At 36.5% G+C, this 27,732-nt stretch overlaps 1 protein-coding gene and 1 long non-coding RNA gene across 2 annotated transcripts in view; one reads left to right on the top strand and one right to left on the bottom strand.

Annotated features, from left to right (window-relative positions):
- LOC310727394 overlaps nt 1-27,732 on the bottom strand; it is a 766,835-nt gene that overhangs the window by 717,469 nt on the left and 21,634 nt on the right. The window lies entirely within an intron of this gene.
- apoba (apolipoprotein Ba) lies at nt 425-21,734 on the top strand. Its single transcript, XM_083544037.1, has 29 exons — nt 425-553; nt 1,226-1,279; nt 1,920-2,032; nt 2,305-2,450; nt 2,571-2,718; nt 2,894-3,046; nt 3,256-3,380; nt 4,321-4,409; nt 5,102-5,549; nt 5,687-5,801; nt 5,924-6,067; nt 6,194-6,399; nt 6,702-6,906; nt 7,015-7,194; nt 7,273-7,488; nt 7,620-7,787; nt 8,062-8,267; nt 8,969-9,148; nt 9,694-9,824; nt 9,998-10,208; nt 10,449-10,621; nt 10,714-10,889; nt 11,125-11,246; nt 11,398-11,771; nt 11,860-19,386; nt 19,494-19,605; nt 19,869-19,898; nt 20,002-20,185; nt 20,330-21,734. Exons 1-29 carry the CDS (start codon nt 499-501, stop codon nt 21,548-21,550), a joined length of 13,212 nt encoding a protein of 4,403 aa, XP_083400163.1. The 5' UTR covers nt 425-498; the 3' UTR covers nt 21,551-21,734.

Raw genomic sequence — 27,732 nt, 5'->3', positions numbered from 1 at the left:
TTATGTAAAATATAATTTTGCAATGTTCACATGCCGGGTGTTTGTAGGGTAAATGATTTAGAAGTCATATATACATTATATGTTTAAATGTCTAAATAAAATGTATATTTAAAATACAAATATGTAAGCATTTGCTTACAATATATGTTTTTATATCACATCCCAAAACCAGTAGTTTATAAATGAACTACATTATTGTTTGAGGTTAAGTATATTAGGCTATATATGTATAAGTATTTATTATTATTATTAATTTATTATTATTATAAAAAATATATTGTAATAATATTAATCTTTCATTGACAAAAGTGGGAATGATGGAAGACTTTGGCACTATATAGATACCATTCTGTTTTTGGTGATCTGATTGGAGGACAGGGTGAAGGGTAGGAGAGGCTTATAAAAACTCACAGACTGTCTAGGAGTTAGACGTAGTTAAGTGAGAGTCAGTTGGGAAAAAAAAAGAAGTGCAAAGACTTGAGCGTTTCGGTGTCCATCATGGGAGACACTAAGCTCTGTCTGTTTCTTATTCTCACCGCTTATGCCTTCGCTAGTAAGTTAACATTTTTTTTAATAAGCTTGAATTTAGCTTTATATTATATTTTTCTTAAAATGACATGGCTGGATAAAAGTGATTAAATGTTAATAACATTTAACATGATACCATTTATTACATACATTACATAAAAATGTATCTAAAATGATAATTATATTGAACAATCTCTTGCCAGTGTATAGGTACATTATAGATATACTACAGTTTATACATGTTTACAAATAAATAGTCTCTGATTGGTTTCTGTGGTACAGTAATTAAAGAAATTTGTTGTAATCTTATTGGTGTACCCAATAATAGATTTTTGTTTGTTACTAGTATGTAAAATAAATTCCAAAGCATCACTCTTGGCCTTCATCTGCTGATCTAAACAACACTTTGATTACAATTATATTAGTTTTCTAGCATATTTTCAGAGGGCTGCTCCATCCCTGAAAAAACCTATATAACAATTTCAAAAGTAACTATGTGTGATTTCATTACTCACATTTCTGCTCCACATTTGCTCTTACAGTAACTTATTGCCTGGTTTAAATTCAGAGCACTGTTGTATTTAGTTGATCAAATCAAGAACAGTTATGGAAGTAATCTAGTCAGAAGACAACTTAAACTTTATTCATTTTATTAACAATTTCTGGATTAAATTGAATATATTTTGTTATTGTCCAGAGTCCAGCAGTCAAGCGACTGATGAAGGAGCAGGAGAAGAATCATTATGCCCATGTAAGTTATACATGAAAATCACCTTAATGTTTTATAGAATTATATATATATATATATATATATATATATATATATATATATATATATATATATATATATATATATATATATATATATATACATATATATATATATATATATATATATATATATATATATATATATATATATATATATATATGATGTTCAGTATGTCCTGTATGAGTCTGTGGAATTTTGATTTCTCCATGTCAAGCTGAAATGATATCAACACTTAACCTTTGTACCATAGTTGTTTATGAGTCGAGTGTATTGATGAATGTGTTGACTCACAGAGGTGCCACTCTGTCAGGGAAAAGTCCAAAGTTTTCAGGTCAAAATGCTGATTTGGAACTGTTTATGAACTGGTTGAAAACAGCCTATAAACACATCACATGAATTTACAAAAATGTCTGACTTTATTGTATTAAACATTTTTTTCTGCATACATTAAAATGACATTGTGTCGTTGCATCTCCTCGATCAGCAAAAAAGATACAAATACATAAAAATAAATACAAAATAAAACATAATTATAATAATTAAAAATAGATATATGTTCAAAAGGCTTCATTAGGCATTGTTTACTTATTTTGACCATTTCTAACCATTGTCTCTTTAGTGTCAACACGATTTAGGAACTTCAGAAAATATGTTTATCAGTATACAGCCGAGAGCACAAATGGAGTGCCTGGTACAGCTGACACCAAGAATGGGCCCAGTGTAACTTGTAAGGTATGAAAAAATTGCGTATGGAATCTATAATTTATCAAATGTGAAATGAAAATGTGATAAAGAAAAAAAAATAGAATACATATTGGCTAAACTTTACATCTTAGATTATGATTATGGCATTGTGGTGTGCTTGTCAGTTTCTGAGCTGTCTTGCTGTAGTTTAAGAATAAATCTATATAGATAAGTCTCTTATATAAGTCATAAAATATGTTAATAATATATTCAATGTCATTATGGTGGCTTTTCTCAATCTCCATTTTTTTTTCATCTAGGTAGAACTCGAGGTTCCTCAGATGTGCAAATTTGTCCTGCGCACCACTGAATGTGCACTCAGTGAAGTGACTGATATCGATGCTCAGGGTCAGCCTATCTACACATCAACTCCTGGAACTGAGTCCTTCAAAGCAGCTATGGAAAGGTGAAGTGAATGCAGTCAATTTAAGGTTTCAAATGACACGTGACCAGATGGTGTGAAGGATAGTGTATTCTTACTAATGTGGATGGTTTACTAATTTTATTGAATTTCTGGTGTTTTCAGGACCCCCCTGAATTTTGTGGTGGAGCAGGTGATCAAAGTTTCCATCTATCCTGAAAAGGACGAACCTGAGAATATAGTGAACATAAAGAAAGGAATCATCTCTGCTCTCTTAGTGCCTGTCATTGAGGAAGAGCACAATAGAATAATGGTAAGATTGCTTAGGACTGTAATTGGAACTCTAACTTTATCAATCTTGTTCACCTAAAGGCTGATGTATGTATTTTATTTATGTCTCGTCATTGAATACTGGTATGTTCGTGTGTGTGTGTGGCCATTTCTATGTTATTATTGTAAATGTTTCTTTTTTGTTTTGTTTTAAAAAGGCTACCATACATGGCAGGTGCCCAACCGACCTTACTGTCAACTCGAAAAACAGTATAGACACTGATGTCACTGTGGTCAGGGATTTGTCAACATGCAGTCATTTTAATCCTCACAGCCTCCCCACCAGTCCTCTGTCACTTCTGTTTGACGTGGTAAGATAGAAATTCAGTGATGGTTACACCCTTTGTAATTTGACATATAAATATAAATCTCTTTCTCTCTCTCTCTCTCTCTCTCTCTCTCTCTCTCTCTCTCTCTCTCTCTCTCTCTCTCTCTCTCTCTCTCTCTCTCTCTCTCTCTTTCTTTCTCTATGAGATGTATGCACAGAAATATATACACATAACAACATTTTTCTTTACAGAATGGAGTTCTCACCAAGTTCATCACTAGCACCCAAACCTGCAACTATCAGTTTGACAACAAGAAGAAGCACATGGCAGAGGCCCAATGCACAGAGAAACACCTTTTCATTCCATTCTCTCATGAGTAAGTAACTATACTCCAGTACATCATAATTCACTAATTTAAACAAATTAAACCAATAGTAATTCCAGTGTAATGTCCTTAAATGATGTGCGAGAAGTTGAAGGGAGTATAAAATCAAAGAAATGCAAGTCGTCGATTCATGACAACATTCCATGACATGAAACATTTAAATGATATTTAAATTCAAAATAAATTAAAGTCAGGCTAATTAAGACATGCATACATTAAATATGTAACTTAAAACTACACGTTCTCACACCCAAATCATCACATATTGTACGGATCCCTTGGCGTCACTTTTTGAGGGTTAGGGTTAGTGTTAGTGAGAGCGGGTTAGGGTTTGGGTTAGTTGAGAGTGAGAACGTGTTGCTGAACACAGCAATTTGATATCAGACAGACTGATTTTAAAATCAAAAATCAATTCCAGAGCTAGATAATTATGACCTCAGGGCACTCTGCTTACATAACACATCAAATTTAAACACCACAGGCTTCGGTTTAGAGTTCTATAGAAGTCTATAGGAATCCCTGCATGTTGAAAAATTACGTTTTTTGTTGTTTATTTTATTAATGTGTACCTTTAGCTTAACTCTAAATATGGCTATTTACTGTGGAGAATAAATTATTATTATTATTTAGTATGAATAAATGATATGAATATTTAATAAATGTTCAAAAAAAATATTTTTAATATTTATTAATTAAATAAATAATTGTGATTTAGTCTCCACAAGTTAATCTTCAACAGCAGCAGGCCTTAAAGATCTATTATAATTCCACAGATTCTTTCTTCTTGTATTTCAATAAATTGTGTATTTTGGTTTTGTTTCGCTGTTTCATTCTATTACTTATTCAATTTTGTTTAATCCCTGAATAACAAAATTATTTTTTCTAATTCTACTTAACTAAGACTTCTAACTATTTCTACCATTATGTTTAGGGGCCAGTCTGGTGTTTCTTCTGAAGTGAAACAGAGTCTGGTTCTGCAAGAATCAGTAAAGAGTAACAACAGGATCTTTAACACAGATGGTATGTATGTATATTGTATAATTTCATAGTAACAGATGAATGACAGTTTAAAATAAAATTAATGAAAGACATTTACTGGCATGGTTTGTGTTTCCTAATAGCAAATGTATTCAAGCTTTCCCTCTCCTTATGAACCCTTACTTGTGCATATTTTTTTGGTGTTTCTTTGCATTCTGTTGTAATACTCCTTAACAAAATACATAAAGTATAACAGGTTTGTATTGGACATTAAAAGATTAATTTGCACACAACTTGCTCTTCAACTACTGTCCCTCTTTCAATCAATACAAAGTTATTCTGAATAAAATCCTCAGTCCAATGATTAAACATTTCTATTTCAAAGGCAAGTAAACAAACCCATTCACAGATTTCACTGACTAAATGGTTTGATGGAGATAAAAATCATGATATAAATAATATCCTAGCCAAAATGAACACCAATTGGAGATATTGTGTTGATTAGGTATTTTTGAGGGAATATTTTTTTGGTACAACAGTGTTCAATCCCTAATTCAGTTCCATACACCTGTGGTCTTGTGTTGAGCATCTTAGTAATTTTTAAAGTAAAAGCCATAAGTGTTTTTCATTTTCTATCTAGTGGAACCTCTCGATATATGAACAAGGTTTCCATATTAGAGAATGTTCCAAGATGCAAGATGCAATTAGGGTTCCTTTCTTTTCATTTTAAACAGGCACATCTGAGAAAACACTTTTCCAAGAAGAAATGGAAGACACATCTTTTATCCAGAACAAAGAGGACATTGTTACCTTGATGAAAACACTTAATGACCTACCTCGTTCAGGCAAGAATCAGGAGAGGGCACGTCTGTTTCATAAACTTGTTTCCCAGATCCGTGGAATGAAGAACGAGACCTTGTCTTTGGCTGTTAAGGAGATGCTTGAGATTTCCAAATGGCTGACCTGGCAGACTCTGCTCCAATGTGGAACCAATGAATGCACCAGTGCCATTCTGCAAATTCTGAGAGGTTTCAGTGAACCAGCATGGGAAGTAGATGCCATAATGTATGCTATGAGTCTTCTGCCACAAGCTAGTCCACAGCGCCTCAGAGACATGCTTAGCACGGCCCAGCATCGACAGAGCAAGCCCATTATGTACGCTCTTGCTAACACAGTGAAAAAGTGAGTCATTTGTTTGTTTTTTTTTATTTATCTTCCTCATGTTTCCTCATGTAACCTTATTTAATATTTTATACTTAATGGATTATTGTGAAAATCATTTTAGTTTTCCACTGACTATGTTTAAATGTGTTTTATAGATTCTCTGAATATCAGGCAACTAATGTTCCTGAAGTAAAAGAGGTGGCAGAGTTCATGGAGTTTATGCTGGGTGACTGCTCAGGAGATGAGGACAAAACCTTTCTCACACTGAGGGTAAAACACAATATTTTAGCTTGAATTTCTTAGCAGAATTTGCATTTAGATAACCATTGATATTTTAGATAAGTATACATATACAATTATTGAGAATAAGACTAAACAGGAATGTTCTGCAGGTCATTGGTGTCATGGGAAAATACATGGAGAGATTTCCATCTCTAAAGTCTACTCTTGTAAGCTGTATGCGCCAGCGGGATGCTTCTGTGTCAGTTCAAAAATCAGCCATCCATGCTTTCAGACTGATGGAACTCGACTCTGATGTAAGTCAAATCTATAACTGAACAATACATTTGACATAATTTTTTAATTTATATTTTTATTCTCATAAAATTTATTAAATTTCAGTGTCTTTATTTTTATTTTTTATGTTTTGCCATACCTGCCAGGTGACTAGCGCCCTCTTACAGCAGTACCAGGACACTGAAGCCCCCACCCAGAAACGTATTGCTGCATATTTAATATTAATGAAGAACCCTGATGTTGTACAGAAGGTGCTGAAGACACTGAAAAATGAGAAAGATCTGCAGGTCAAGAGCTTTGTTGTGTCTCATATCACCAACCTCTTGGATACTGAAGACCCAAATCTTCAGACGTATGTTTGGCATATTTGACTATATATTGTATTAATTTACATAATATAATAATTGGTTTTTTTATGTTTACAAACACAGTTTGCAGACATGCAGTAGAACTACAGTAATATATTAAAAACATTTTAGAGTGTTGCTGCTACAAATATTTTTCTTGTTCTTCAGTTAAAATCCATAAATGTTAACATTCAAATATTTGAGAAAATGTGAAATTAGTAAAAAAAAAAAAATAATAAAAAAAAAAAATCAACTTTGACAAACACATCAATACATATTTACACCATTTTCTCTTCATGTGATACAGAGCAAAGGATTACATTAAAAAAGCCTTGGAAAGTGATAAGGACTTATCTCCTATGGACTTCACAAAGTTTTCTCATAATAACAAGATTAATGTTCCATGGACTGGTTCTGTAGAGAGCAATGTCATCTTTGACTCTGCCAGTTACTTGCCCAGAGAAGTAACACTGGCAACCACGCTTGATAATTTCAACTTGGAGCTACTGGAGGTATTGTTTTATCCTGTTAAATTGAATAAGGACACATAATATTTCTTCTTTAAAGGTCCTTCATTAAATGTCTTCCATTTGTTTTTTGTTTTTGTTTGTTTTGTCTAGATTGGTCTGGAGGGTGAGGGCTTAGAGCCAACCATTGAGGCCCTGTTTGGCAAAAATGGTTTTTTTCCTGATACTATCTCCAAAGCTATGTACTGGGCAAATGACCAAGTTCCACCCCAAATCAGCAAGGTTCTCGAAAAATTGATTGCTCCTTTGAAAGGAAGCAGGATGAAGAGAGAGGTATACTAGACATAAGGAACATATTCTATGAGGTATTTTTTTAATTGAAATAGGTTTTACAGACCCGTGTCTCCACAGATATTCCAGAACACTTTGGAGCAGATTAAGGACAACTTTAAAAATTTGAGGGAGGGCCTCAAATCCCTTAAAGACAATAAAAATTCCCCTAAAGCCATGGCCTATCTCCAGCTCATGGGAACAGAATTGGGATACATGAAGATCAGCGAACTCTCTGGCCTTTTTGAAAATATGATGACATACAAAAACAATTTCTACAATGCCTTTTTTTCACAAGTATGTACCATTACAACACTGACATAATTATACCTCTGCACCAGCTGATACACTATAAACTAATATTTAAAAAATATACCTGATACACCATTTAAAAAGAATCTACAAACTAACCTCTCTAATGTCTGCAGTTTCTGCCAAATCTGTTAAATGGGAAAGATAAAGAGGTTTATGCCCACTACATGTTCCTGGATGAAGCCTTCACCCTACCCACGGGTTCTGGCTTTCCACTGAAGTTCTCTTTGGCTGGAATATTTGCCCCTGGTGCAACCGGAGGCCTGAAGTTTGAACGTGGCATGGTAAACTTCAGACTAGAGTCTTAATAAATAGCCTGAATTTAATCTAAAGCCTTGATCTTAGATAGTTAAGTAGTTACATTTTTGGTAGCATACTGTTATAATTACTTTCTAAAATTTATTATACTGTGTATATAATGATGACACTATTCAATGGCAAATGATATGCTAGTTAAATATTGTTGGTGTTTTGTGCAAACCTTGGAAAAAAAATCTTGGTGTTGTGCAATAACAGATGCTGGCATTTGATTGTAATATTTTCTGTTATTATTAACAGCAACAACTCACATTCAGGCCATCAATGGGAGTGGAGTTTATTTCCCAGATGGGGATCTATTTCCCTGAATTTATAGATGCTGGAATTAGAATGCACACAAACATTTACCATGAAAGTGGCCTGAACTCCAAACTTACAATGAGTGACAACCAAGTCAAGCTTTCCATCCCTGTGACAAAGGAAAATACTCAACTACTAAGCATCAGGTAAGATTTAAAAATAAATCAACCATAGTTTTAAGAGTGCAATACACATTAGATGTGCATGTTGCAAGAAGAAGCCACATAAATAAACTCTGTGATATATCTATCAAAAATGCTTAGAACTGATGGATAGTCTTATAAAAAATTACCCATTCTCTGATCTTCCGCATTCTGGTGAATGAGAAGAGGATTCTGTTTTTGTGTCAAATCATATTTGATCTCCAGTGAAAGCTTCCTTCATGCAAAATTTAACACAATTTGATGTTTTCCAGAAACAAGAAGGGCAGTATTTTTAAAGCATAATGTATATATTACATCAATATTTAGCAAAATCTAGGAAGAAACTAGCAAAGATTAATACTACCTCAAAAAGAATTGGGCAAAATCAAATTGGTTGGCTTTTTGGAAATGAACTAGTCTTTCATTTAGTGTAAAGGAAAGATGGAGTGTACATAATTACTATTAGGTTAGAAAAGATTATTTATTTATCTGTGACTTTATGGAAGATGTTCAGCTAGAAATGGAGATGTTTCAGACCAAAGAACATGAACAACATTGTTTTAACTGTAATGTAAATTTATGACTAAGATAAATGAAAAAGTATTCTTTATAGCATATAGATTTAGTTAACATTCCACACAATTATACAATGCTTCAACTGAATCAGTTTTATTCATAATCTTTATTTGTGTCTTTATAAACAGAAATGAGCTCTTTTCAGTGACTTCCACTTTGACGAAGAAAGTGTCTCCTAATGAGGAACAGAAAACTGACTCTACACAATGCAGCCCAATTCTCCCTGGAATGAATTACTGTACAATGCTTAATTACTATAACCTCAACTCTGCTCATTCCCCCTACTTCCCCCTAACTGGAGAAAGTGGGTAAGTAGGCTAAAACCAAACATGGCAATACTAAAACTGACACTACATTCATCATCACGTAAAAAAAAATGTTGATAATTTGGATACGTCTCAAATAATTAATGATTCCATATCTTTGCATGACTAATAAGGCAAATCTACCACAATGATAAGTAAAATCATACAGGCCCCATAACAATGGTGTCATCTTAATACAAATTAATTGCTGCTTTAAAACCTTTAAACCCTTTAAATACTACAAGATTTATCAGCGATACTTTTAGGTTGTTGATTGCTTGTGTGTCATACTGTAATGCATGGCAGGTGAAAGAGAATTTAAAGAACCACCCCAAATTACAGACAATTAAATAATGATTAAAATAAAATGTATTTACTGGTTACATCCTGAACCTTAAAATGTTTCAATGGAATGGATTAATCAATGTATAGATGTCTGTATGGATTAATCAATTCAAAACCATAAAAAAAAATAATTAATTTCAAAGTGTGTTACATATGTGGAGAAAACACTGGTTTTTAACAAGTTTCTCCGAATGTACCATTAGGTTTGCGATGGTACTTCAGCCAACTGGTGATGTATTAGAATACACAGCGACTGTCTCTTATGAAGTCCTGAGGGAGGGCAAGGAAGGTCGTCATAAGGTTGACTCACTGGTTGTTTCACTTAAGGCTGAGGGTAAGTCATTAAAGATGTTTATTAGTGTTGAAGGTTTACATCTGAATGAGATCATTAGCCAATTATAAAAACTTTCTTCATGAAGTTGATTTGATGTGTTACAAGTTAGAAAATCTTAAGTCTTGGATTAAAAATCTATATTCTTTGTATTCAATTTCTCTTCTTCCTTTTAGGCACCACACCTACAGTAGCTACTGCAACTTTAAAATACAACCGTAACAGGAAAATCTTTACAGGCAACCTTCAAATACCAGACTTTGCTGTTGAGTCTGGTATTAGACTGGCAGTCACAGATGCCACTGTAAAAGGGAAAAAAATGAATGGTATTACAATTGATGTAAACAACAGGAAGAATCTTCAAATGTCCTTGGTTGGACTTGCCAGGTACAGTGTAGGAGACTGGAATTTCAAATTGCAATAATACCACTGAATTCACTTTTTGTACCATACATTATATTATATTTTGTTAATTAAAATCTAAATATATAGTCAGTTATTTAATATCACCACTTTATACTAATAATTCCACAAATAATTCTAATAATAGTTGTTAATAAAGTTGTAAATATGAATCACTCATATGACTCAAGTCAGGGAAATGACTTTGTCTGTGTCTGTAAGCAGAATGGAGTCTATGGAAGATGGGATGGTAATGCTTAAGATGGCTGTCCCTGCTCTACAGCTGGATGCCTCTACCACTGCTAGTCTGAAGAAAACAAATGGCCTTGTATTACAACTTGAAACAGCTTTCAACATCCCAGAGACTTCATCATTGCAGAAAACCATTCTTAGATATGGTATTGCAATCCCATATGAATTTTCTCTATTTTAACATGATAATTGCATGATGAATTTTTATGCATTGGGCATGATGCACTGTGTTTTGCAGATGAGAACAAGATTGAGCTGGAGTTTAAGTCAGATGTGAATTCTGCAGCTACAAAACAAATCCCAGACCTTGAAAGCTACCGTAACCAGCTACAAACGTTAATTGATGACATCCTTGATCAAAAGGTGGCTAAAACTGATATGAAACTTCGTCATATTGTTTCAAAGGGTATAGAGGTAAGTGTTTTGAAACTCATTTATTTTAGGATATAATTTTTTATTAGACATGGTAAGTTTGATTAGCCAAGCAATGTAATTGTTTTTCTTTCATCCATTGGACAGTTGAATTGTTAGATTGCTTTATTGAAAATCCTGATCATGTTATAAGGTCAAAATGTATTGATATAAATACTGTTGTGCAATTATATATTATAACTTTTTAGATCTGAACCATTTTATTCTGCCTCTTCAGGCAGGTAACATTTGGCTTGAAAAATTTGGAGGAGCCATTCCATATGTAAAGAATCTAAGGAGCAAGAGATACATCCCAGAGCTCGCTCTGCCCTCTATACCAGAGCAACTGTTTTTCAATACGTGAGTATTTTATTATTTTATTACATCATAAATGCCACAAGAATTCAAATGAAATTTGAAATACTTGTATTTTTTAATTTACTTCGTGACTAAAAATAACTAACAAAAACCTTGTTTTAAAGAAGTTTTGTCTCACTTTTTGTTTTTTTAGTGAAGCACTCTTCCGGTATGAGTTCAACAAGCACAAAATATTCTTCTCACTGCCTCTTCCACTTGGAGGGATGTCTTCTGCAGATCTAAACATCCCCTCTGTGTTAACACTCCCTCCTATTAATGTGCCATGCCTTGGGCTGAATGTGGGTGAAACTAAGTACAGGATCCCCTCATTCATAATCGCTCAGAACTTGGACTTGTCATTGCCCATGATTGGCATTGGAGAGGTTTCTGCTAAAATGAACAGCAACTTCTATAATTGGGAAGGCTCATTCCAAGGGGGGAATTATACTAATGATGTTCCCAGCTACATTGCTAAGTACAAAGTTATGGCTACCAGTCCTGTGACACCTCTTTCTTATAAAATTGAAGGTACTTTAATTATTTACATGTCACTAAGTAAACTGTTTGGTATATATTAGAATGTCAATTCAAATATTCTTTTTTTCCCTTCATCAAGGTACAGCTCTGGCAACTGGCATTTTGGATGACAATGTTAAGATCCTTGTGAATGGCTCCTTGAACCACAACTTTCTTGATGCTAGTTTCAGTGTACTTGAAAGCAAGAGTGGTACTGACAAGTTTAAGGAAATGTTCAAGTTTGAAGCAACAAGCCCATTCGGACTAGAAACCTCCCTGTATTATTCTAGTCAAGCATCTAGCACATCATCTGAGCTAACTGGAGATGGAGATATTTATGGAGTCTTTAAAATAGGACCCCTTTATGCCAACACCACATATACCCAATCTTTCACTATTGATGTCCTCAAAGATGAAGGAAAAGGAGAATCTGTCTTGAAATTTGACTCCTCATTCATCCAGGGTCAAACTGTGACCAAGGGAGAATATCGCAACAATGAGTTGTCCATTGTGTCCAAAACAAGTGCGCTACAAGATATTCTGAAGCATTTAGCTGAAGTGAAATACAAAAATGGCCAATTGTCTTTGAAGTCAGATGCTAGCATTACAGCACTGGAAAAAGCACTTCGTGTTCAAACTGATGTACAAATGACAAAGAAAGGAGCCAGCTTCAAATTCGAGACCCAGGCTGATGATGCTGAAAATCGAGCATACTCTGTGCTTATGGGATCTCTGAATGACAAAGGACTTGAAGTGAACTTGGATAGTTTGCTAAACTTTAAAAATAGTCATGGAACACACAAAGGAACACTTACTATTGGAACGAATGGCTTGGCTACAAGTTTTACAACAACATATCAGTGTAGCTCAATGACATTTGAGAATGTCTTAACTGCTGGTATTGATGGGCTGGATGGTGCCTCCATTTCTCTTATGACTAAAGCATTAGGCCAGGACAGTATGTTAGAGTTTAATGTAAAGGGCAAGATCTCTAAAACTGAAGTTAAATTAAACAGCATTTTTAAAGGCAATGATTTTAAGGGTGATGCAAGAAACACACTAAATTTTGTTCTGGATAAGCATGGGCTTACTGCCTCCAACACTATGACAGGCACCTTACAGAAAATGAAGACTGAAAGCACTCATACACTGACTATAACTCTATGGACATTGGCATTCCATTCCAAAATAGACAATCTAATCTGCAATGGTGCATCATACAACCATGATATCAAGATTGACATGAAGCCTTTTGTTACCTCTGTGCTCTCGAACAGTAAAGTTGAGATGTTTGACATCGCCTTAAGCAATGATGGGTCTCTAAAGTTGGAGCCTTTAAAGTTGGAGGCAACGGGAAGCATTACTGGCAAATACAAGGAAGACGTGATTAAAACCATTTGTGGAATCAATTATTTTGATCTGAGTGGCTCAATAAAATGTGACTCAACTGGAGAAGTTCTGGGATCCCAGATCAGGCAGAATGTTGAACTGGAATTTGCTGGACTGTCCTCAGTTTTTAAAAGTGAGACCCGTTTAAATTCCAGAACTTTGCACCTTGAGAATGTCATCCGTACAATGGCAGTACCATTTAGCCTTACTGTTGATGCCATTTTGAATGCTGATGGTTCATTAAATTTGTATGGTAAGCACACTGGGCAACTCTATAGCAAGCTCCTGTTGAAAGCAGAACCTTTTGCAATTGCCAAGTCTCATGACTGGAGAGCCTCTTCCACACATATGTTACCAAATGGGAATTCAGCAGAAACTCACATTGAAAACAAACTTGATGGCTTGTTGATCCCCAATGAGCAGTCTATTTTCTGGAAATTCAAGTCAAAGTTGAATAACCATGCATACAATCAAGACATCAGTATTTACAACAAAGAAACAGATATGGGAATACAGCTCTCTAGTGTGGTCAACACAAATCTATTGTCTGGAGAATCAAGTGACAATGCTTTGGACACCCAGGAATTCAGCATCTCTGGTTTCCTCAAGTATGACAAAAACAGTGACTGTCACATCATTGATTTGCCCTTCATTGAGAACCTTCCTGCCACCTTTGAGAAAATGAAGACCTCACTTGTGAATATTCTTGAGTCCCTTCAGCAGTACCTCAATGGCTTGGATATCAATGATCTGGTCAGGCAGTTCAGAGAGAACTTGGAAAAAGTCCCACAAAATGTGCAATACTTCATGGAAGAACTTGATGTAGAGACCAAATTAAACATGGCCAAGGATAAGGTGATTTCTATGGCACATGATTATGCAGTTAACTTGAATGATTTAGAAGAATCAATGGAGAAACTTAAGATAGCTTCAGAAAAAGCCTTAATTGATTTGGCTGTAACAATAAAAGACATTAAAGCCCAAATAAAATCTTTTATTGAAAGTAGATCATGGACAAAAATTCTGGAAATAATTGGAAATAAGCTAAAAACATTTGATGAAATATATGGCATTACTAGTACAATCCATAAAGTCATTAATGCATTTGAAGATGTAATTAGTCAAATTGATCTGCAAAAGTTGCAAGATGGCAGCATGACTTGGTTGAAAAACCTGGATGCTAAGTATGATATTAGAGCAAAACTTCAAATAATTTTGGGTGAACTAAAGCAAGCAGTAGATGCCTTTGACATTACAAAATTTGTTCAGGATGTGATCAACTATATCAACTCATTTGAACTGGAGAAGTATGTGAATCAGCTGTCTGATCACATCCCAGCAGAAGACATCGAAAAAGTGATTGATTCCATGAAGGATATCATTGTCAACTGGATTGAGGAATACGAAGTTGTGGGAAAAATAAATTATGCTTACTCAAAATTGGGCGAGCTGTTTCAGAGGTATGAAATCAAGAAGAGGATGGAAATTGCCGTAGAACAAGCTACCATTCTTATTAAGCAGTACAAAATCGACAAGACTGTTGTGGCAGTGGTGGAGACTTTGAAGTCAATTCCATTTGAATACTTTTCAGACAAGACCATGGAACTACTTAATGTTATTGTAAGTAAACTGAAATCAGTTGACATTAAGCAAAACATGAATGATTTAAATATGTATATCCAAATGATTGCTATGAATCTCAAGAATTTTGACTACAACGAATTTGTCAAGGAAGCCAATGAGAATATCAACAAAGTAAACAATTATATTAATGAACAAATAATACTTTATGAAATTCCACAGAAAATAGAGGCATCCAGGGAATTTCTAAGAGAGATGTATGCCTCTACTGTAAAGTATTTAGAGCAATTGAAAAGCACTAAGGTAGCTGAGCTTTATAGGATGATGAAGGGTATAATTGACAGAACAGTTTACAAGGATATCAAACTGAAGATCCAGGACACCCTCGAAGATATGAGACAGAGAATCTCTGACATGGACATAAGAGATGAAATCCTTGTTTACTTGGAAAGAGCAAGTGAATCCTACAAGAACATGCTTGCCTACATCTCATCACATTTGCATAACTTGATTGAACTTATACGGAAGGTATCTGATGAGCACGAAATTCTTACTCAAATTCAACAAGCTGTGGAAGAAGCTATCAGTTTTCTCAAAATGGCACATATTGAAATATCGGATTTTACAATTCCATTCACCACACTTCATGTTCCTGCTTTTGACATTAACCTGAGTAAACTTCAAGATATCAACATTCCATCTGTGATAACAATACCCGAATTCACAATCATGGATGTGATCCATGTTTCATCTGTCTCCATTAGCATTGAGGAAATTAAGCAGAAGATCATTGAATTCATTGATCAGATCAAGGCAATTGAAATTCCAGAGCTGGATCCTGAGGCCACATTTGGTGACTTAAAAGCACTGTATTGGTATTACCTGCCTGACTTTACTCTTGGAGAGATCAGACTTGTGGAGTTAAAGATCCCAGAAATAATCATACCGAAATTAAATCTGGAGAATTTTGAGATCACTATGTTGCCCATTCCTGAAGTCAAGCTGCCTCGTATTTCACTACAGCCATGTTTACCTGCTTTTGGAAAGCTATATGGAGAATTCCGATTCAATTCACCACACTACACAGCAATGACAGCTGCAGCAATTCAGAATACAACAACTACAAGCTTAGAGCCACAGTTCAAAGCCACCCTGACTTCCACTGTAAAGTCAACATTAGAGGTTCTTGGTTACTCTTTGGAAGCAATGCTTCAAATTGAAGCCCCTAAAATGAAAAAAATGGTGATTAGTGAGACCATAAAAGCCAACCACATGGCTTTTACTATCAATCATGAAGGTTCACTTACTTTCAGAGGCCCTTCAGCTGAGGCAACAGTAAAGACAGAGGCAAAGTCTACAAGTGAAATTTACAAAGCTGCCTTAACAAACAGTATAGGAGTTGTTCTAAAGAATGGAATATCTGTGAATATGGACACAACCTACAATCATGAGCTGAACATCCCCTCTATGAAAATCTCAAGTCAAGCCACATTCACAAAAAACGCTGCAGCTCAATTTGAATCTGGAACTATCTCTGTGACTTGCAGAAATGTGGGTAATGGGAAATGGTCAATCAAGGACTATGCTGATGAAGGCATTCACAAGAGCAATCTAGACTTTAGTGTCAACGTAGGTACTGCAAAGCTAACCTTTGATGGTGAAACAAACAGCAAAATCCTAAAAGCAAAACAATCAGTCAAGGCTGAATCTGTCATCCTGAGTCATATTATCATTGATGTAAGTGCTGAGACAGAGACACCCTTCATGAAGAAAAATGTGATAAGTCTGACAGCTAAAGCCCAAACAGAGGGTCTCAGAATTGAACTAACAGCCTCACACAATGCAGAACTGACTGGAAGAGTCAGTGGAACCATATCAAATTCTTGTGAATTTCTGGCCCAACCATTTGAGATAATTTTTGACTGCAAAAATAAGGGAAGCTCCAAATTAGTCTTGCCTCTTAAACTAACTGGAAAGCTTGATCTCCAGCAAGATTATAAGATGATTGTGAATTCTGAGAAACAACATGTATTTTGGGTGGGTTTAGCTCGATTTAACCAGTACAAATATAACCACAAATTCACTTTAGATAACAATGAAAATGATGCAGGCCTCTATGTATCAGTTGATGGTGAGGCTAATCTTGACTTTTTGACTGTCCCACTAACTATTCCAGAAATTACACTGCCATACTTTGAGACTAAAACACCCATGATTAAAGACATTTCTTTGTGGAACGATTATGGCCTGAAAAACCTACTGACCATACCTCAACAATCAATTGACATTGATTTTAAACTCCAATACCAAAAGAACAAGGACAAACACACTTTCAACCTAGATCTGGAACCCATCTATGAATCTTTAAAAGAAAATGGTAAAATCTTAGGAGTACACTTTGAACTTGGGCGAGACAAAATCTTTGATGCCTTAACAAATTCTTATAATCAAGCCAGGACCCACTTTGAAAAATTCAATATTGACACATCAAAACAGCCCCCAAAGCACTTCACTGTTCCTGGATACACTTTACCTGTGTTAAATATTGAAGTATCAGCCTTTAGAGTTGAGCTGCCTGCAGTCAGCTATTTCATCCCCAAAGAGGTTAGCACACCAAGTTTCAAAGTTCCTATGATAAGTTTTTCAGTGCCCTCTTATACTCTTGTACTTCCATCTCTAGAATTGCCAGTCTTGCATGTGCCTGAGACCCTCCGGGAGCTGACACTACCTACATTTACATTACCAGATATTCAGAACAACATCATGATACCTGCTCTAGGAAATGTGACCTTTGACTTCTCATTCAAGTCACCTGTCATTACTGTGAATGCTAATGGTGGCCTCTACAACCAGTCTGATATTTTGCTTAAGTTGGGAGCATCTTCCTCCTCTGTGTTTGAGTTACTTAAGGGCAAACTTGATGGCACAACCAGCTTCACAAAAAAGAGGTGTCTGAAAGTGGCTACAACTCTGTCACTGGAGCACAAAAATGCAGCATTTAACCATGACAGCAGTTTCAGTCTCACCAAGAGGAGTATCGAGTCTTCCCTAGCAAATATTATTAAAATCAACCTGCCCATTTTCACAGTGGATTTAAATCAGCAACTTCGCGGGAACACCAAGACCAAGCCTAATCTTGCCTCAAATACGAAGGTTGAATATGCTTACACCCTCCCAACATTTAAAACTGAAGGAAAAGGAAACATGCAACATGATCTTGAGCTTGAAGCACTCTCATCCTATTTCTCAGTGGAAAGTTCTTTGAGGGGAAAGACAGATGGAACAATAGTGGAAAAGGGACATTTTTCAGAATCCTTTGACAACAATGCAATAATATATCTAAATGCTAATGGTCTACGTTTCTCTGTAAAAACAGCTTTGTCCTCTGATTTTGATTATAAAAAGGCTAAAATCTGGAATGTGGATATGACTGAGAACCTAGAACTTGAGGCTGCTCTTAGACGAATTTATGTTACAATGAATTACACAAACTACAATGAGGTAAATGTTGCCTCTTTTTCAACCAATGGAAAGCACTCTGCAAAGGGAACTTTTGAGTTTATTCCACTGACAACCCTGTCTTCTTGTATAAATATTGATATTTCACAGCCATCTAATGTTGGTCTTGCAAATATAATGGAGAACGTGGATCTAGCTCTTACCTCAAGTAGCCAGAAGTTAATTTGGAAAAGCAAGGAACAACTAGCATCATTTACACATTCCAGCGATATGATGCTGTCCAACGATCAATCTGAGATACGGATGGATTTTGCACAATTTGTTGAAGGTCATCTTGCATTTTTGAAGTATATCAGCCTACCTATTTATCAAAAAACACTATGGGATGTAATGAAGTTTGATGAGACCACCAGCCCTAACCAGTTACAGTCCCTTAAAGTTGCTACTGATTTAGTGTACACCAAGAGTATGGATGGAACACTGTTTTCACTGCCTGCAAAAGTATTTGAAAATGGAGTCGTATTTAACATTCCAAAAACCACACTAGCAGTACCTAATTGGATGAAGACGATTCCACAGACTATAAGAGAAATGGATGAGCGACTTGAAAACGTTGATATGCAGGATTTTATTTCTATCCCACCTGTCATAACTGTTCCAACTTTTGATGTGCCTCTAACAACCCTTCAAGTGCCATCCTTTACCTTAGAGCTACAAAACCTGAAAGTTCCAGATTCTATCAGCATGGACACTTTTGATATAACTTTGCCCGGATTGCCAAAGGTCAAAGTTCCCAGCTTTGAAATCAACACAAAATACATGAAAGACAAAATGGCTTTCCTGCTTTTGAAATTACCTCAATACGAAGTCATAATTTCACCATTTACCTTGCCTAAATCTTTCACCATTGGTGAACACACTTTCAGCCTGGATGACCCTATTAAATCACTATGCAATTTTGAGATGCCCGCTATAACAATCCCAGAACAGAAAATTGAGATCCCAGAGATATCACTCCACTTACCTGTTAGTGTATTTATTCCATCTTTTGGTGCCCTCTCCACCTCTGTCAAAGTTTCCTCTCCAATTTACACTAATACATGGACTGCAAAAGTAGAGAACAACGATCCAGGCTTTGTTTACACACTGAAGTCTTTATGCACATCCACCATGACCTTCTTATCATATGACCTAGAAGGTAATGATTGATTTAAACATTTGATGACATATATATTAAGACAAGCCAATTGTAGGGTAAGTAATATGCTAACCATACTAAATACTATTATGCACATTCTTTTTAAGCTATTGCCACTGTCTTATTGGATAATGGAGCTATGAGTCTGGATGGAAAATGTACCTTCACCCACGATGATGTAAAGGTGAACTGGAAGCACGATCTCCATCAGAATCTGAGGTAATGATGCCATCATTTTTTTAACTCTTCCATGTCATAGTTTTTGTTGCAAATTATTTTAATATTTCTCTCTCAAGACCCCCTAATAACTGGGAATGATTTGAAGATTAAATTTGGTTTTATGAATTGTGAACTGACTTTTGAAAACAATACATACATATCGCATGGCACTTGCTATGAATTTAATTTATTTTTGTTTGAAATGAAATAAAATCAATGAATCTTGTTTAATTTCCTATTTTACAATATATTTCTCTATGCAGAATTAAACGTGAGGAGCCTTCTGCCCCAAGGTAACTGTGCATAATTATCATTATTTTAACTTAATTTACAGTATTTCAGAAATAACAGTTTTAGAAAATAAGCAAATCATCAGATGCTGATTATATTTCACAGAGCCCCAAAACACACTCTGGACATTGATGTAACAAGCCAAACCTTTGCCGATGTGAAATTCCGCTACGCCTCCCACAATAATGGTATCACATCTTCAGTATCCTACCCAGATGGCTTTGTTGGATTTCAGTTAACAAGAAGATCACCATCTCAGTATTCTGCAAAACTCTTCACCAGATCCTTGGTAAGAAAGTTGTCTCATTTGTTTAGGATTGGTCTAACAATTTGATTTGATGTGATTTGATCTTGCATGACAAGAATTATACAATATGAAACCCCAATGTAAAGATCATTTTCATAAAAATGTCTTCTTTCTTTGCATATGCAGTCATCTCCTGACAAGGACACTGACCTGCTGAGTTTTAAAGTTATTCTTAAGAACTCTGAAAGGCTGAATCTTCAGACTAGCTGGCAACCTGATGGGTTCTTTGACCTGGTGAATGGGATTAAAGTCAGGCTGCCTGATATGGCAGGAGCTCTTTATGAATTTGTCAACAAATATCATAAAGCTCACTTTGGCCTTGACCTTAATCGTGCTGCTATAAAGCTTAAGAATGCCATAGCAAAGAATATTGATAGAGCTTACAGTAACATCCCCAGAGCACTTGATGCAATTCAGAACTCAGTTGAACACCTGAGCCAGCAGAGTAAAGCAGTGATGGAGAAAACCATGAAGAGTATGCCAGAGATCAACTTCCAGGATGTGATCTCTCGTGTTTCTAACAGTGTTAGAGAACTACTTAAGCACTATGAGTCAAATGCCAGGGTCCTGCTTGATGCTGTAATGAAGTTCCTTAGTGATACCAAGTTTCATTTGCCAGGTTTGGAAGAGAAGCTCACTGGTCAAGAGTTGTACTACAAGATTAGGCGGTCTGTTTCAATGGCAGTCAAAAGAGCTGCAAATAGATTTACCAGCCTCATGGAGAGTATAGCTGATGCCATTGAAAGTTTTGTTGTCAAAATAAATTTCAATCTTCCCAATACAAATGTAGTTGTTAATGGTAAAGATATTTTGAAGACTCTAAAGACAGCTGTGAAGGCCACTCAGGATCGCATTATTCAAGCAATGAAGGAGTGGGAAGGTCTGAAGCTGGAGAACCTGCTGCAGAAAATAAGTGACCTTGTAAAACTTTGCATCCAGAGGACAGGGGAGTTTATTACCTCTTTAAAGGCAGAGAAACTAGATGATTTTTCTAATCAACTGAAGGGAATTTACACTGAGGGCAGCAACACACGGGCTATGCAGGAGTTTGCCAGGCAGATACAAGTGGCAAAAACAAATGCAGTTGTGTACAAAGACAAAGCACAATTGAAGGTCCAGGAGGTTTATAATGAGCTCTCCATGGAGAAACTTAACTCAGAGATTAGTGAATCAATTTCAGTTTTAGAGAACCATCTTCGAGCCAGCATTGAAAATGTAATTGACTATTCAAAGAATGCCTCACAGCATACACAGCCATACATAAAGTTAACCAGCAAAAAGGTAGATGTAGATATTCCACTGCCTTTCTACTGGAATTCCTTCAGTGAATGGCCAAGTATGTCTTAAATGTTCAGATTTTGAATGCTTTTTTTGTGTTATTTTCTTTTATAAACTGTTCAGTGTTAAAATGTTGCAGAAATGTTTGTTATGCTTATAAAAACATTATGGTCGAATGTATGTTTATAATTTGTTGATATGTTTGTGTAACTCTAAGCCAAAACATATGACCTGATTAAAGTTTTCAAAAATGCGTGATGTTTTCTTGATGTTTAAATATAATTTCATACACTGCGCATCCAATAAAAAGTCACCACCTGCATTTAAATCAGCAAATAGATAAGCACCTCACATTGGATAATTACTGCATGGATAATTATGTTTCAGCTGGCAACAAGTTATTTAACCTTAACTGATGCAGTAAGTACATGAAACGTAGAACTCACAGCTATGTTTTTTTGACTTATGACTTCTTTTTTGGACGGGCAGTGTATTATGGAGAACAAGTATGGTATGTATTTTGTATCCAATTCAAGACTAAAGACTTTTAAGAAACCAGTGATTCAAAAGCCATATAACATATTCCTTTTATACTGTAAAAAAAAAAAATAATCTTGAAATTTCATAAAATTTATTATGTAATATTTATTTAACAATACCCGTGGGCTCACCACCTGCAGGAGGGACCGTAAGGGACGGTGCTGTGAGGATTGGGCAGCAGTCGAAGGCGGGGGCCTGCTTAGACTGCTGCCCCCGCGACCCGAATTATGATAAGCGGGAGAAAATGAATGAATGAATGAATGAATATTTAACAATAAAAATATATGTATTACTAGGGGTTCAAGCATGTGCAGAAACCTATTGTAATTGTAGGGATTAATATTATTATTATTATTATTATTATTAATATTATTATTTAACACTAAAACTGATCGTGCAGACCAAACATAAAGCCAAGAGACTTGAAACTAGGCCAGATGGTAAAACTCAAATTGGGGAGATTTTGTCAAAGTATCAACCCAATTGGCCAAAGGGGGTGCTACAGTCCAAAAAAACATTATTTCAGATATTTTTGGCCATAGACTCAAGTTTTATATCCTTGCAATCCTTGGGCCAAAACAAAGAAAATGCTTATTGCCGGATTCGCTTTATGAAGTCTTCTTTTTTCCTGCAAAATGTAGTTAGGCGCAAAACCTACTTTTGCAAACTAGTCCCTGTGCAGATATCGTGTTTTTCAAGTGTATAAATTATTGTATATTGTACAATTTTGGAAAAAATACACTCAACCTCAATATCATTTGATAGATCTCCTCATGCTGAACAACGTTACTTTAAGGACCATTTCTGTCAATCAAATTGTTCATGAATTATTCTTAATTATGTTATAAACCTACTTTTGTAAACTAGTCCTAGGGTTTTCATCCAATCGGAACCAAACCGGTGCAGAAACGTTCCCCAGACAGTAAAGCAAAGAAAAATTACACTTTTGACTTACTGTCACAAATGTTTAAAGTAGGCGGGGCCACTTCTAAAATGGCTATAACTAGTTAACGGGAATGAGATATCTTCAAACTTGGTAAATGTGTATGAGCTCAATCTTTGATCATAGCATGTTTTTAGGCAGCCTTTTAATGTGTTTTTGTTTGTTTGTTTTTTACTTATTCATGTGTTCAGACAATAATACAAAATATATAGTATTGTAGGAAATACTGTTAAGGTGTGTTAGATATGTTTGTATTGCTAACAGCCTGCTGCTGGAAGTTGGAATGATGTGCCAGTCCTCTTGTCCTTGCAGAGGTGGACAAAGTAAACTCTCCAGACAGAGCTGAAATTTTCCAGGAGCACAGACCTGATCACATCGGGGAGAAGACTACAACTATAAAATGACACAATTTGGAAACTAGTACCGTTCATTTCGCATACAAAGTAAAAATTCAACTCTCACTGACAAAAAAAAAAAAACAATAAACCAGACTGGACTGAAGACTGAAAATTATAATATATAATTTTTTACGAAATAAGTAGCCTTCATTCTCAAAAGAGATCTTTAAGGTTTTTTCAGATGGTTAAAACCCTACCATTTGAATCCGACAAATTTTAAAATGTAAATGAACAATTACCCAATATCTAAAAAAGTAGTGTTTAAACAATATGATAATAATCTTATTGTTTAGCAAAGAGCAGTCACATTATTATTTTGTTTAATTAATTAGGAGTTTTAAAACAGAAATGTTAGATATTTACCTCTGGAATGCTGATTGTTGAACATATGATGAGTTTTTCCCCTTCCCTAATAATAATAATAATAATAATAATAATAATAATAATAATAATAATAATAATAATAATAATAATAATCTTCTTCTTCTTCTTCTTTCGGCTGCTCCCATTAGGGGTCGCCACAGCGGATCATCCGTCTCCATACCACCCTGTCCTCTATATCTGCCTCTTTTACACCAACTACCTGCATGTCTTCCCTCACCACATCCATGAACCTCCTCCTTGGCCTTCCTCTTTTCCTCCTACCTGGTGGCTCCATCTTCAGCATTTTTCTACCAATATAATTCATGTCCCTTCTCTGCACATGTCCAAACCATCTCAATCTCGCCTCCCTCACCTTGTCACCACAACATCCTACATGCGCTGTCCCTCTAATAAACTCATTTCTAATCTTGTCCATCCTCGTCACTCCCAACGAAAACCTCAACATCTTCAGCTCTGCTACCTCCAGCTCCACCTCCTGTCTTTTACTCAATGCCACTGTCTCTAATCCATACAACATCGCAGGTCTCACCACAGTCCTATAAACTTTCCCTTTCATTCTTGCAGATACTCTTCTATCACAAATCACTCCTGTCACTCTTCTCCACCCACTCCACCCTGCCTGCACTCTTTTCTTTACTTCCCTAACACACTCTCCATTACTTTGCACTGTTGACCCCAGGTACCTGAACTCCTCCACCTTCTTCACCTCTTCACCCTGCAACCGCATCACTCCACTGCCCTCCCTCTCATTCACACACATGTACTCTGTCTTACTCCTACTGACTTTCATTCCCCTTCTCTCCAGCGCATATCTCCACCTCTCCAGGCTCTTCTCAACCTGCTCTCTACTCTCACCACAAATCACAATATCATCTGCAAACATCATAGTCCAGGGAGACTCCTGTCTGACCTCGTCCGTCAACTTGTCCATCACCACTGCAAACAGGAAAGGGCTCAGGGCCGATCCTTGATGTAGTCCAACCTTCACCCTGAACCAGTCTGTCGTACCTACTGCACACTTTACTGCCGTCACACTGTCCTCATACATGTCCTGCACCACCCTCAAATACTTCTCTGACACACCTGACTTCCTCATACAATACCACAACTCCTCTCTCGGCACCCTGTCGTACGCTTTCTCTAAATCCACAAATACACAATGCAGCTCCTTCTGTCCTTCTCTATACTTCTCCATCAACATCCTCAAAGCAAATAAGGCATCTGTGGTGCTCTTCCTCGGCATGAAACCATACTGTTGCTCACAGATGGTCACCTCTTCTCTCAGCCTGGCTTCCAGTACTCTTTCCCATAACTTCATGGTGTGACTGATCAACTTAATTCCCCTGTAGTTACTGCAGGTCTGCACATCTCCCTTATGCTTAAAGATCGGTACCAGCACACTCCTTCTCCATTCCTCAGGCATCCTCTCCCCTTCCAGAATCCTGTTAAACAATCTGGTTAAAAACTCCACTGCCATCTCTCCTAAACATCTCCACGCTTCTACCGGTATGTCATCTGGTCCAACCGACTTTCCATTCTTCATCCTCTTAATCGCTGCTCTCACTTCCTCCTTACTAATCCTATCTACATCCTGCTTCACCAACTCCACATCCTCCAACCTTCTCTCTCTCTGATTTTCCTCATTCATCAGCTGCTCAAAATACTCCCTCCATCTTCTCAACACACTCTCCTCACTAGTCAACACATTTCCCTCTCCATCCTTTATTGCTCTAACTTGCAGTACATCCTTCCCAGCTCGGTCCCTCTGCTTGGCCAATCGGTATAAATCCTTTTCTCCTTCCTTAGTGTCCAACCTCTTATACAGTTCCTCATATGCCTTTTCCTTGGCTTTCGCCACATCCCTTTTAACCTGCTGCCGCATCTCCTTGTACTCCTGCCTACTTTTCTCATCACTCTGTCGATCCCACTTCTGTTTTGCCAATCTCTTTCCCCTAATGCTCTCCTGCACTTCCTCATTCCACCACCACGTCTCCTTGTCTTGCTTTCTATTTCCAGATGTCACACCAAGTACTTTTCTAGCTGCCTCCCTCATCACTCCTGCAGTAGTTGCCCAATCATCCGGCACCTCTTCACCACCACCAAGCCCCTGTCTGACCTCTTCCCTGAACCTCACACTACACTCTTCCTCCTTCAGTTTCCACCATCTTATTCTTCTTTCAAACCTTACTTTCCTCCTCTTCTTCTTCGCCTCCAAAACCATCCTACAGACCACCATCCGATGCTGTCTAGCTACACTGTCCCCCGCCAACACCTTACAGTCTCCAATCTCCTTCAGGTTGCATCTCCTACACAGAAGATAATCCACCTGTGTGCACCTTCCTCCACTCTTATACGTCACCCTCTTATACGATCCTCTTATACGATCGTCTTATACGATCCTCCTTCTTCTTAAAATACGTGTTCACCACTGCCATTTCCATCCTTTTAGCAAAATCTACCACCATCTGCCCTTCCACATTCCTCTCCTTAAAACCATACCTACCCATCACCTCCTCATCACCTCTGTTCCCTTCACCTACATGCCCATTAAAGTCTGCCCCAATCACCAATCGTTCTTTCCTAGGTACACCATCTACCACTTCATCTAATTCACTCCAGAATCTTTCCTTCTCCTCCATCTCACAGCCAACTTGTGGAGCATAGGCACTGATGACATTTATCATCATCCCTTCAACTTCCACCTTCACGATCATCACCCTATCAGAAACTCTCTTCACCTCCACTACACTCTTACTGTACTCTTCCTTCAGAATCACCCCTACACCATTTCTCTTCCCATCCACACCATGATAAAACAGTTTAAACCCACCTCCAATGTTCCTGGCCTTACTCCCTTTCCACTTGGTCTCCTGAACACACAACACATCTACCTTTCTCCTCTCCATCATATCAGCTATCTCTCTCCCTTTACCCGTCATAGTACCAACATTTAAAGTACCAACCCGAACCTCTACTCTCCTACACTGCTCCTTTTCCTGCCGTCTCTGTAGACGCCTTCCTCCTCTCCTTCTCCTCCTTCGGCCAACAGTAGCCCAATTTCCACCGGTACCCTGTCGGCTAACGATACCTGTGGCGGTCGTTGTTAACCCGGGCCTCGACCGATCCGGTATGAAATTCTCATTTGTGATCCGCATATTTGATTTGGCACATGTTTTACGCTGGATGCCCTTCCTAACGCAACCCTCCCCATTTACCCGGGCTTGGGACCGGCACTAAGAGTACACTGGCTTGTGCCCCCCTAATGGCTGGGTTAATAATAATAATAATAATAATAATAATAATAATAATAATAATAATAAAGGCATGGCTTCCTTAGCCTGAAGATAAAGTGGAAGAAGAAAAAACTTGGAACCTAAATTATTATCAGATGTATTATAATTGAACAAAAGTCATATATTATTATTGGTCATAGTTAATATCAAATCTGGATCCTTAAATTTCAATAAATATAAAAGATGAGTATAAATTACACAAGGTTATGTGATTTGGCCATTGCGCTTTGTTTAAAAAGGTCATTGTAATGAATGCCTGCGCACTTATTTGTGAACCTTCTATGATGTGAATCCAGCTACTTTATGAATCGTGGTAAATTCTGCTGCCCAAGACCATGTGCAACACACATATTGGCCATTTTTATTTCACTGCATATGATAGAGGATTTGTTCTCATTTTGTACAAAATGTTGGTATGAAGATGTTCAGAGATGCTGTAAGACAGTATTTTGACATTTGGGAAAATAGATAAGAGATTGCTAAATCTGAAACACTCTTAAAACACTCCAGCAGAACTAAAAGATTCTCAATGCACTGTGGGCTGATTTATAACTATTATGGACCATAAAACAACAGCTGGCCTTATTAATGACCTGGCATAACTTCTGCTGCTATGGCAACATGTTTCTCTGAACTTTAGGGACAAAAATTTCAAGCACATTATTTATATTATTCTTTTATGCTTGTAAAACC

This window comes from Silurus aristotelis, assembly GCF_946808225.1.
Source record: "Silurus aristotelis genome assembly, chromosome: 6".
NCBI classification, from domain to species: domain Eukaryota; kingdom Metazoa; phylum Chordata; class Actinopteri; order Siluriformes; family Siluridae; genus Silurus; species Silurus aristotelis.
This window is presented reverse-complemented; position numbering and strand designations above follow the sequence as displayed.

Coding starts and splice junctions, on each gene's coding strand:
- apoba (XM_083544037.1), top strand. CDS start 499: ATGGGAGACACTAAGCTCTGTCTGTTTCTTATTCTCACCGCTTATGCC. Junction 2,033..2,304: donor GGCCCAGTGTAACTTGTAAG/GTATGAAAAAAT, acceptor TTTTTCATCTAG/GTAGAACTCGAGGTTCCTCA. Junction 9,825..9,997: donor TGTTTCACTTAAGGCTGAGG/GTAAGTCATTAA, acceptor TCTTCCTTTTAG/GCACCACACCTACAGTAGCT.